The sequence below is a fragment of the Eumetopias jubatus genome, unplaced genomic scaffold (assembly GCF_037043125.1).
Source record: "Eumetopias jubatus isolate StellerSeaLion01/CBP00866 unplaced genomic scaffold, mEumJub1_p1.0 scaffold_16, whole genome shotgun sequence".
Taxonomy (NCBI): Eukaryota; Metazoa; Chordata; class Mammalia; order Carnivora; family Otariidae; genus Eumetopias; species Eumetopias jubatus.
In genome coordinates this window covers 77,315,849-77,328,127 of record NW_028274822.1, presented here as the reverse complement: position 1 = coordinate 77,328,127, position 12,279 = coordinate 77,315,849, and the positions used below count along the sequence as shown (strand labels likewise).

Here is a 12,279-nt window from a genome sequence, read left to right as displayed (position 1 = left end):
TTTTAATTAGCCATTAGCATCCTGGAGGGCTAAGGAAGAACAGCTGATAAGCGGCGAGCAAACAAGTATACCTTTGGTCTTCACCAAATCCAGAGGTTGTTTTGAGTTCTGTGGACAATGGAAGCTTCAGTTCTTTGACATCTCTAGGACTGAAATGAACCAGAGCCACAGGTGACCTTGTCTGGAGACAGACAGGGTCTTCCCATCCATCTTCTGGAACAGGCAGAGCAGGTAGGAGGTGACGGGAGCTCTGTGTGGTACCAACAACCAAAAGTGAAGATGAGGTGACAAAGGCTAGAAAGGAGTCATTTATTAAAAAACAAAAACAAAACCAACAAAACAACAAAAAACAAAAACAGCCCTCAGCAGAATTTGAAGACACAACAGAGGAACGCACCCTCCTGATCGCTTTATGACCTCATGACCGCGCGACACGCACTGCCTATGAGCTCTGTCCATGGGGAAGCACAGCACACCAGTTCATTGCACAGGTCAAAGCAGAGGCAGGTCACCTGCTGAAGGGAGAGAGCGGGACATGTGGGCCTTTCTCCCACCTCTGCTGTCAGGTAGCCAGGCTTCTCTCAGCCTCTACAATGGGCCATTTTTTATCAGGCCGGGGCTGCTGAGACAAAAGCAAGCTGACATGATCAGACTAGTTATACCAGAACGCTGGCTCTCCAGCAAAGACCACAGCACACGGTCAAATTCTAAGGGGACAGAGCAGCTTGCTGTGCCTGGAATGTAGGGCCCAGCTCAGAGGGGCATCGGACATTTGTCCCCAATACCCAGTTGTCACCACAGGTAAACCAAGACTATAATCACAACAGCAAGGACAGGATCATGTTGCTTTTTCCTTTTTTTTTCTTCAAGGAGTGAGGGCATGGAAAATACAGCACACCAATGAAACAAAAGGCCAAAAAAAAAATACAAAAACAATAGAAAATAGAAAAATGTATTTACAAGTAGTACATTACTATGATCAGAAAGCACAAAGACACCTGCTGCTATATTACATGCATTGGTTCAAGAAGAAACTACTAAAAACCCTGCAAGGGAGAAGCCTGTAAAAACAAAACAAAAGGGCCAAAAAGTTTGAACTTTTCATCCCTAATTGGCTACACTGATCAAAACCAAACGAGAGCCCCCGAAGTCCATGAGTGTATCAGTACGAATACTATACTGGTTTTTAACTGCACGTTCAGTTGTGGAGGGGAGAGACAGCAGCGTATCCATATACAAGGAAGCCGGAGTAAACTGCTCTACATGCTAAAAATTACAGCAAGTCCCTGTCTGCTACACAGCATGATCTTAGCAGGTTTTAATTCTTGTTTATTCATATATATTGATGTGTGCGTGTGTGTATGTATAAAAACCGTGCCCTTGTTCACTGCCAACACAACATCTGGGTGGACATGAACTCATTACAACAAATTGTTGTGTATGTTGTAAGAAGTCACTCAATGTCTGTGGATTTAATAAGTCACTTCACACCACAGAAAATATTTAATAAATCCAGAAAAAGGAAAGAATATAACGACAGAAGCTCTTCTGTCTCAGTTCTCTGAAACGGAGTCCCCCATAGGAAACTGGTCCCAAAGTTCTTGAGGGTTCACTGAAGAAACTTCGGTTTGCTAATATTTTTCATCCTTTTAGTGTTCAAAAGGTAGAGAACGACTCCTCGCCGTGGTCAGTTTTAAACAGTCATATCTCCAACCCCCACAGGTAACAGTCTGGTGCAGGTTCATAAAAACGGGGGAAGGAAGGAGCGCTGGGGAGGGCCTGTCACTTCAGGAGGGGATCCGCCTCTACAACGGCAGGAAGAGAAAGAACCAAGCAGGGCTCCAGCACCTCGCTCCTGCAAACAAGCTCCCTGCAAACGCAAAATCCAGTCACACGTCAGTTCCTTATACAGGTACATCTCCAAGTACCAGGCCAGCTCTAAGAGGAAACAAAACCACGCGTTGACAGAAAAGGACTCAGATGGCCATTCTGGTCACTCTCTGGGATCCATCATACTTCCAGGAATCGGGAGCTGCTGGACTTGGAGTGGAATGGCTCAGACCACATTCGCCGAAGGTCACCCTGGGGAAGAAGGAACTTTACTAAGTTATGGATTTAAACATGAGCCACACACATCTATGAGTCCTTTCTGATTCTAGATCTCAGATTAGACAGCTTCTGTGGAGAATCAAAGAACATTCAAATTTTACTCACTGAAAAGTAACCCACCATTCCTTGAAGAACTCACTAAAAAAGCTCTTAGGCCCCTCTAGCAAAGAAGGGTGTGAGTTCTATCATTTATGGGTGAGATGCTAAAGCCAAGTTAGTTTACCTCTCTGCTTCCTCCTCTATAAAACGGGGATAATACAAATCTTGTAAATCAGGTAATGCTTCAAGTCTAGCTATAATCATATATTTCTTAAATATCTCCCAATTTTTTTTTTTTTAAGATTTTATTATCTGACAGCACAAGCAGGGGTAGTGGCAGGCAGAGGCAGAGGGAGAAGCAGGCTCCCCGAAGAGCAGGGGGAACCCGATGTGGGACTCGATTCCAGGACCCTGGGATCATGACCTGAGCTGAAGGCAGTCGCTTAATCAACTGAGCCCCCCAGGGGCCCAATATCTCCAAATTTTAATGCTGAGTATTAAAAAAGCTATTAGGTGACAATATGGTGCTGCTTTTAAGGGAAGTCTCTGTAGCTGGGCTCTAGGGATTTCAGTTAGTTCACCCATCACTGGGAGGCATAGTAGTCTAACTCCCTAGCATTTTCTGCCAGTGGCTGCAACAGGCTGGAAGAAGTTGCTAATACCAGGTGAGCAAAGACTCACCGACCCACCATCAAGGTCAAGAGCTCCGGGGGCAGACCCACCTCTGGCAAGGAGAATACATACCCAAGTCCAGGGTCAATGCCAAGTTACTGCTTTCACAGGTTTCTAACTGCTTCTCTCACCTTTAAATAGGCCATCGTGAGGAGCGGCAATAAGGTGAATGGCACCAAATAGAGAAGGGCGGGCTGGGCCGCTCGGTGAATGCGGGACGCCACGGTTGCAGTGAGCAGACCTATGAAGGGAGACGCATTCGTGAGCAACACCAAGGTGTCAGCCCTCAGAGAGGAGAGCCTGCTATCTGGCTGCTGCCTGCCAGGGTCTTGATCAGACAGCTCTCCTGTGACGCCTGCCGTCCAGTGGGATGCCCAGTGAGAGGCCCAGCTTGTGATCTCTGCCCAGCGTGGAGCAGCACAGCTTTGAAAGTCTTAAAATTCCAAGGATCGGTGAGCGGCCCAAGCCCTCACTCTGCCCTGAGTGTGCCTGTGCCTGGTCCTCCTGTCTCACGTAGTAGGTAATGCTGGACTCAGAGGCAAAAGAGCTGGGGTCAAGTTCTGACTATGCTGCTTCTGCAAGCGGTGTCACCTGGGTCGTTGTGCTTCACCTCTCCGAGCCTCAGCCTCCTCTACTCTGCAACGGGGCTAACGCCACTCGCGCCACCGGTCTCTTGAGCCTGAGTGCTGAAATGAACCACCCTGCTGTAGCCACTGGGGGTGCAGACAGGTTCCCACTATTCCTATAGCCCCATTACGTGGGTCTCTCCCTGCCTGTATAGAAGTGAGCTGGCTAGAGAAAAACTGGCCCAGGGAGAGTCTGAGGTTAGAGGTGACAGACTGGTTAGATCATTGTTAAAACATCTTCCCACAGTGTTCTTTGGACGTGCTGCTGGACAGGGAACTGGGTTGACAAGCACAGACAGCATCTGTCATTTCATGGGCCACTGTTATTCTTTCTCTGTGGCAGTCGACAACAGCAAACAGAGTTACTGCTCTCCTTCCATCTAGTGTCTGCAGCTGGAAGATCTGATTTAACTCCAGGGCTTGGAGGACAAGGCTCTCCGGCTCTCTCTTACCTACAAAGTATCCAATGAGGGTGCAGTGAAAGTAGGAGACCTTCTGCATGCGTCCGGAGATATTGGCGGGTCCCGAGGCACCGCAGGAGTCACCGTTGGCTTGTTTTTTGTAGTTGTCATAACGAAGGACAAAGCACAACAGGAGTCCAGGCATCACGATGTCCCCAATGCCCAACATAGAGAAGTGACTGCCAGTGGAGCTGGAATGCAGTGTCATAGGTCAGGGATGCCACCCTCACCAATCCCATTTCTCCTCCTCCTGTGCAGAGTCGTCTGTCAGCTTTTTAAGAAGGTGGACTTACCTGAATGGGAGATGGAAATCTCTAGAGGTGAAACAACACTAGTTTTTAAGAGTTTAGAGATTACAAGCCACAAGAGTACTGGCAACAGACGTATTCAACCAGGCCCCTCACTGCTTCAGGAGAGCACCCCTAAAGTGACTGCTAAAGTCATCTGTTTAAGTACTGCCACCTCCAGAAATATCAAGCAATTCAGTATTTGTCACACATTTGCTGCTGTGACTTTAAACAAGCACCTGACTACTACCAGACATGGATATTAAAGCAACACAATTTTTTCCAAGATTGTATCATCAGCAATTGTATAATTTTAGCATTAAGACATATTTTTACAAATGTTTTAGAAGTAAAAAAGATCCAGATTCTCCTGTTGATTTCCTCCAGCCAACTCTAAAATATGGTAACAGTAGTAACATACCATTGTTTGATAACATTAATAATAAAACACCTGTATCATTTAATGATAAATCTTTCCAAGTCAAATCAATATTCTCTTCTTCATTTGTAAAAGGGAGAGGATGACTCACAACCCTTTTCCAGGCTAGGATAAGAATGTTGATGACAAAGGCTAATCAAGGTTCGAACACAGAGGCACAGGGAGACAGTGTGTTCACTGTCACAACATGAGCCCGACATGCCGGTCCTACCTTGGGAAGACCAGTTTTCCAGGCAGGGACAGGCGAGGAACATCGCGCCCAACATTGGGCCCCAGGTGGAGCTTCCGGGATAGAACGTCAAGGGGATTGTCAGCCGGTTGCGTGGCCACCTTCACCATGACATTGCTATTGAAGATGTAGGCAGAGAAAAACACCTACCAAATGCCGAACAGAGAGACGTCTTTAACAGAGGAAGCTGGAAGCAACCTGACTTCAGCATCAGCCCTCCTTGTTCTTAAGAGCAAAATCTCAGAATACTGCAACATCAAGCTTTTTTGGCTGTAAGCTCGGAAGTGAAAGAAAATCTTTGCTCCCAGGGCAGAGAATCTTGTCTGCCTGCTCTCTCCCTCACCCCGAGAGACACACACGTACTGTTTAACACGTCTCAACAAACAAAGGCATGGACAGATGCCTGCTCACTTTTAACATGTACAGTTCAGGACCAGAGGGAATGATCTTAGGCAGGAGGTACTCACCCAAATGCCCAGCCAGCATTTGGATACTTATAGTTAAGAACTTTCAGGAATGAATGCTCCAATTAAACACAAGAGTGGTGGCTTCAGGGAAACAGACACTTACCCAAAAGACGTCGTAGATTAGAAGCCCTGAGAGAAGCAGGCAGGACACCTTGAGGCTGGGCAGGCGGACAAAGGCGATCATGGCGACACAGAGACCCATGGCCAGGGCTGGGGAGGAGACCACAGACACTGGTCAGTGTGAGCCAATGGGCTCATCCTCTTTCCACAAGCTATTCTGCTTATAAACCTAACAGTTTATAAGTCCCCTCAAAAATCAAGCAGCTCAGTTTAAGCTCCAGTTTAAGACATTTATACCCTACTTGTGCAAAGTGCCCACTTTAGACAATTTTGACCTGCTGGTCTTTGGGAACATCCCTTTTTTCATGTTCTTGGATAGTGTTCAACTGTGTAAGACCCAGATTCTGTTTTGAATGATAAAGCTCTCAGCCAGGCCCAGTTTGGGACTTCTTAGCTCTGTTTCTTGCCTCCCCCATCCCTGAAAATCCTTCCTCCTTGCTCCTGACTTTACATGGTCTGCCCACACCTGAGATCACATCCCCTTTTATTTACTCAGCAATTCATTCTTCTATCCTGGCCTTACTTTTTTTTCCCTCGCACCTCTGAAAATCTGACATATGCGCTATATATATGTATTTAAATTCTCTCTCCTCTCAACTAAAATGCCAGGTCCTTAAGGGCATGGTTCCCTGCTGCGAGACTAGAACAGGTCAGGCAGATGAATGGTCTCTCCCTGCCTTCAGCTCTCCTTTTTTTTTTTTTATTATTTTTTTAAAAGATTTTATTTATTTGAGAGAGAGAGAGAATGAGAGATAGAAAGCACGAGAGGGAAGAGGGTCAGAGGGAGAAGCAGACTCCCTGCTGAGCAGGGAGCCCGATGCGGGACTCGATCCCGGGACTCCAGGATCATGACCTGAGCCGAAGGCAGTCGCTTAACCAACTGAGCCACTCAGGTGCCCCTCTCCTCCATTCTTCTGAAACACAGGTCTGATTAGACCACATAGCTGCTTCTACACTTCCCGTGGGTTCTCACAGTGGGATGAAGGTCAAACAACTTGGCTAGGCACTGACAGGGATGTAAGGGAGGGTGCTCTCTACTGTGCATGTCCCCTGCCCTCAGCATGCAGTGTTGTGACCCTGTTCTCTAGCCACCTAAATATGATCACACCTCTCAACACCACTATGTTCCTTCCTGTTCTCCACAAAAGGCCCTCTTCAGGGAAGTCTCTCCTGTTCTAATCAGATTAAGTACCTCCCCCCCGCCCCCCCATGATGCCACAGAACTTGAATCTCTCTCAACTTGTTCATCCATTCTCTAACAGTGTGATTAATTTATATAAAAGTGAATTTATTCCCTAAACTTGGTGCTCCTGGTAGACAGAAACCATGGCTTATTCTTTCTGGGAAGGCCCAGCACTTGATACACATTCAATAAACATTTGCTGAATGAATGAAAAATTATGTTCTGTCTACTTTGAATTTCAAATTATTCTAAGGAAAGTAAGAAAAGCAAGTAAGGCCATATTATAGATGGGTATCATTTTAATAGAACTGATAGTAAATTGTCAATACATGTAGCTAAGTGGGCAAATACAGCAGTTTAGACACATCAATGCAACTAATATTTGCTGAGTTCCTACTGTGGGAATGGTGTTGCACAAACAAAAGAGAGAAACCATTCCCATCCCTGGAGACAGCACTAAAACTGGGAAAAAGAACAAACGATCTCAATTTCCCCTGTCATTGTTATCAAGTGGTCACTAATCTCCATGGTGTGCACTGCATTATATGTTTTGGAGAGATGTGGTCAAACATAATTTCTGATTTTACAATAATCTAGGATGTGCTCATTTTACTAGGGTCTCCTTTAATTTTTTATAAATTTATAAAAACAACCAAGGCCCCTGATATAATCAACTCATACCCATTTTTCAATAATGAGATTTTCCATTATAATGATCTTCGGAAACAAAGAGGGCTGTGCCATGAATCAATACACAGGACACTGACAGGGATAAGCTGGCTTGAACAACAACAGTGGTCAGTGGAGGGTGGGAAGCCCCCGGGGGCAGACGCAGGGGTGATGGTGGTAGGGGAGCAAGAAGTAATCTGTTCAGGAACTTAGAAGTGCATATGTGGAGTGCGAAGTGCATCAAGGGAACAAAGGAAGAAATGAAGGCCTGAGATGGACGGACAAGGGACAGGCATATGGCCAGTGAATGTCAGCGGACTGATGATACCTGAAAGTGGGGTATGGTAACGAAAGGGACAGACAAGCAAAAGGACAGGTTCCCAAGGTTAGATGTATATGCCTCTGTGACACACGCAGGTGACTGGTCCGTTCCAGAACTTTTCAATTGATCACACAGTTACTTAATCCTAAACTGGCAGGAGCCTTTCCAGCCATACGGTCTAAGCATCCACTTGTTGCTTTGCCACTCCTCTTATACGAATCCTACCCCATGCGAGAGGAAACCACCCATGGACAAGATAGAACTGCTCAGTAACAGGATTTTCCATGACTCCAGACAATGCCATTCGATCTCTCATCTTCCAAACTAGAAACTCTGGGTCCGTTTTCAGTTTATCACAGTCTTTCATCATGTATACTCACGCTGCAGCCATTCTGGGTACCACCCTTTGTGGTCACAGTACACCTGTTCATGCTTCCCTATACCTCCCTAGTTTGGCATGTGTCCTTTCCCACTCTGGCTCTCTCCCGCTTACTCTTCACTGCCACTGGAAACAGTCACTGTGCATTTCCTGCATATGGTACTAGGTTCCCTACTCTGTGACGGATCCAGTCTAATCACAAGTCGCACGGCCTTGGGCACAATTCACAGGACAGTGAGGCTTCAGAGTCTGTTTTCCTTTGCTCCCATTCCTCAGCTACTCTTTCGTCTCCAGCTAAGCTGAGTGATACCCTCTTGCAGTCATGCCAAGCAGCCCCACTGTGCTGTGAGTCCCACATCTGAAGAGGAAGAAGGCATCTCCTGACTCTTTCAGACAGTAAGTATCCCTCCTACCCCCAAACGAATATTACCACAATCTGTCACATCCCTGAAACACAAGTATTCATCTAGTTTGCCTCTCTTTTTCTTCATGCTTTCATTTAAATAACCCTTCAAAGTCTTACCTCCTCCTTAGGACTTTTCCAAGCCAAAATGAAGAGGAGCGGTAACTTTCCCTCATTCCATGCTGCTTGCGAAACTCAAGACTCTCCCAAATAGCTTTACTAACAATCTTAACTTTTGGTTAAATGTAAATTAACCAAAAGTGTTAAGAGAAGTAAATTACTAATCTTAGCCAGCTATCTAGAATTACTTTCAACGTATTATATAATCTTTGTGTCACTTTGCCTTCCACGACCAGTAGGGCCAGGGACAAAGACAGTAACACCGAACTCAGCGAAAATGTTCTTGAAAAGGAACACGTAACCTATAAGATCTTAAGCAGTGCTCAGTACTGTAGGATCTGTAGAGCCTTTATCTTAGCCCTATGTAGACTAAATGCCAGAGTCTAGCATTTTAAAACAATTACTAGATTTTTGGCACTGCACGTTTTCTAACCATAGATTAATAACAAGTGTATTAAATGAGGGGCTGGACTAGACATCTGTTCAAGACTTCTAGTTCCTGAACTGGTTAGTGGATATATACTGTGGACCTGGTTTAATGATCTTTGAACAGTAAATGTGTGTGCACAAGATTCATCAACTTTTAGCTAATGTACCACACCACCCATTGGTCACATTCTTTCAAGGCTTCCCAAATTTGAAAGGTTAATTTGCCAGATGAAGGTGAAAGTAGATTAAAAAAAAATTCTAGGTTTATAGTTCAAGAACATGCTGAACTCTCTTCTTACTATTAATGTTTTTTAGTATACAAGCTTGAAAATATACTTCATGCCTTGCCCTAAAACAACCACATTTATCACTCTGTTTTCACTCTAAATTAACTTCAAAGAACAGGCTTTCATTAAGAAACATTCATTTAAAAAATTCTACTACCATTCATTTAAAAAATTCTACTACCAAATTATCACTGCCTACGATGATTTTGATTCTGCAGAGAAGTCTACAAAGATAATTTCCATGTCAGACAAGAACAAGTTTCAAAACATTAAAGACCATGGCTAGAAAGCTACATTTTCTTAACAGCTGAAAACAAGTCACACACACATCAAACACTAGAGTCTGAAAAACAATTTAAAAAAGCTCAAAGGTTTCCCTTTTTGGGGGGTGGGGAAGGGGGAGAACTCTATTCTTGGTCACAAGGGCAGTTTAACCAGTGCAAACTAGTAGAGAGAAGAGACTCCTAGACAAGTAAATTTTGGGGACCAGCAATACTGACAGAAGGTGATATAAATGCCTACACATTGGGGTTAAGTGGGGTTTGGGTAACCTCACTGAACCCTCATAGAATTTTAGCTATCAGGTGAATTTCAGGATGGAAATGTATTTCTCATAAGTGATCACTGGGAAAAGAAAGTTGTCTTGTATGGGCAGCTCTCATTGACTCTACAGTCTAGAAGAAATCCTATAGTGCAACGGACTCTGCAGTCTATCTTACGGGGAGCTGCTTATCTCATTCTTCTGTTAGTGAATCTGGTAAGCCTGGCCCTGGCCCTGCCTGCAGAAGTATAATGAGGAAAATTCTGCTGACTTGTTCTAAAGTATGTGTCTCAGATGGCTGGGTAAATCAGTGTATTTTGAAAAGAATGTCACCTTCCAATGCCAACCTTTTCTTTTTTAGTTACATACTACTAGAAAATAGGTATTTTTCTGTTCTTTGCAATGCTTGGGAAGAGTAGAGATGAGAGTATAAACAACACGTTGTTTGCTGCTTCGAGAGGTTATCTTTTTGGGTCAGCAGGTTGGTAAACTTAAAACCCTTAGGTTTAACCTATAAATAGTATCATGTGTGTCTGGACACATGAATAAAGAGTTCCATGAAAGCAGAGCCACCAAAAGTAAGTGGGGTCATAAAGAACCTCAGAGGGGGCTGAGAGACTTCAAGTTTAATACCATCTGTCGTCATCTGGACTTTGAGTCTGCCAGCCTTGAGACTTATCAGTCTGGTTAGGTGATGACTGTCTTATATTACTCTAGTCAAAACAGTGGCACCTGAAGCTTTTGTCGTCTCATTTAACATAATCTTTGTATAGGGAGATCATTTATGTGTAATATTTATGGGACTGGGCTCTTTCATTTAAGGACATCAGCATAAAACACTTTCTTTTAAGAGTATATAGCTAACAGTCCTCCAGTCATTTTTTTTTTTTTTTTTAAGATTTTATTTATTTGACAGAGACACAGCGAGAGAGGGAACACAAGCAAGGGGAGTGGGAGAGGGAGAAGCAGGCCCCCCGCCGAGCAGGGAGCCCGATGCGGGGCTCGATCCCAAGACCCTGGGATCAAGACCCGAGCCGAAGGCAGAAGCTCAACGACTGAGCCACCCAGGCGCCCCTCCTCCAGTCATTTTAAATGGACTGAAATAATCTGGTTTAGATATTAACCAACCAGCATTTCTAAACAGTTTTTGTTCAGAAGTAGTAGAGGAGAAATATCTGTGCCGCTTGTTTCCTCATCAGGAAGCACTGGTTTAGGTGAGGTTAAAGGATATAATCATAAAAGCAGCTATGAGGCTGATTTGGATTAATATTTACCAGCCCTACTCCAATCATTATCATGACTAAGACTCCTTAATTTTCTATAACACAGATTTAAAAAGAGATTAGGCTCTATTAAAGTCTTTCAAAATGACCTATACGCTTTGGGGCACCTGGGTGGTTCAGTCGGTTAAGCGTCTACCTTCAGCTCAGGTCATGATCCCAGGGTCCTGAGATCGAGCCCCGCATCAGGCTCCCTGTTCCAGGGAGTCTGCTTCTCCCTCTCCCTCTGCTCCGGCACTCTCTCTCTCAAATAAATAAATAAAAAAAAAATGACCTATATGCTTTTAGGTTAAGTCATTATGAAGAAATCAAGAGTTAATCTCAGGAAAACTCAAATGGACACACTGGTATTTATCAATAATGCCTAGTATATAAAAATAGGCATTCACTCTTCTACTGTAAGCTGGGCAAGCAACTTGCATGACTTTAGATGTAATTTCTTTTTCTCAAACTTATTCTTTATCAACCTCCAATCCGTAGGAATACTGAAAGCACTGATACTCAATTTGGGAAAATGAATAGTGCTGGTAACCACTTAAAGACACTGCATACTTCAGGATGCTTATACACATTCCAAAGCAAATGATCACAGAAATGTTTTTTACAAGGCAATTTAAGAAGCTAAAACAAGTGACCAAACCTGTCAGAAATCAGCGAATGTGAATACCATACGGTCAGGCATTGGTGATTTTGACTCTGCCTTCCATTCCAACTCATTAAAGATCTCTATATAAACCTAAGAGGTAATTTGATCTGCAACCTCAAGGAACTACTTTTGAGTTTCAATAGGTTGGTATATGGTAGGCACTCAAAAAAAGCAACGAACAACTATGACAATAAATATATACAAATTATTTATAAAATTATAAATATATAATTTATATTTTATGACAACCACTCACCTGTTCTCCATTGCTGTAATTCTTATTTTTTTAAAAAATATTTTTTGCTGAAGAAGTTTATCAGATATTTGTATGGTTTACAATTTGAAAAGTCCTTTCTCCGTAATTATCACCTTGGGTTAAAATAATGTGCCATTTTAATATAGCTTTACAGAGCTCTCAATCCACTTGATAGCCTGTTCCATCATAATATTCCATTTCACCATTTAAATTGGCACACATAAATTTCAAATCCCTGAACTAGTCAAAGGAAATTATGAGGGAAAAAAAAAATCCCTTGAAACAAAAGGGTAAGTTTTTAGTTTCCTCAAGGTT

The 12,279-nt window shown here is 43.6% G+C and overlaps 1 protein-coding gene across 1 annotated transcript in view; it reads right to left on the bottom strand.

The window, feature by feature from the left end:
• Positions 1 to 838: 838 nt before the first annotated feature.
• The window catches only part of SPPL3 (signal peptide peptidase like 3), a 135,380-nt gene continuing 123,939 nt past the window's right edge, over positions 839 to 12,279 (bottom strand). Inside the window, exons 7-11 of the mRNA XM_028116494.2 lie at positions 5,433 to 5,539; positions 4,845 to 5,008; positions 3,899 to 4,098; positions 2,952 to 3,061; positions 839 to 2,082 (exon numbers count right to left, since the gene is read on the bottom strand). Coding sequence (XP_027972295.1) covers positions 2,011 to 2,082; positions 2,952 to 3,061; positions 3,899 to 4,098; positions 4,845 to 5,008; positions 5,433 to 5,539 — 653 coding nt within the window. The 3' untranslated portion in view covers positions 839 to 2,010. The remainder of the gene's footprint in view (positions 2,083 to 2,951; positions 3,062 to 3,898; positions 4,099 to 4,844; positions 5,009 to 5,432; positions 5,540 to 12,279) is intronic.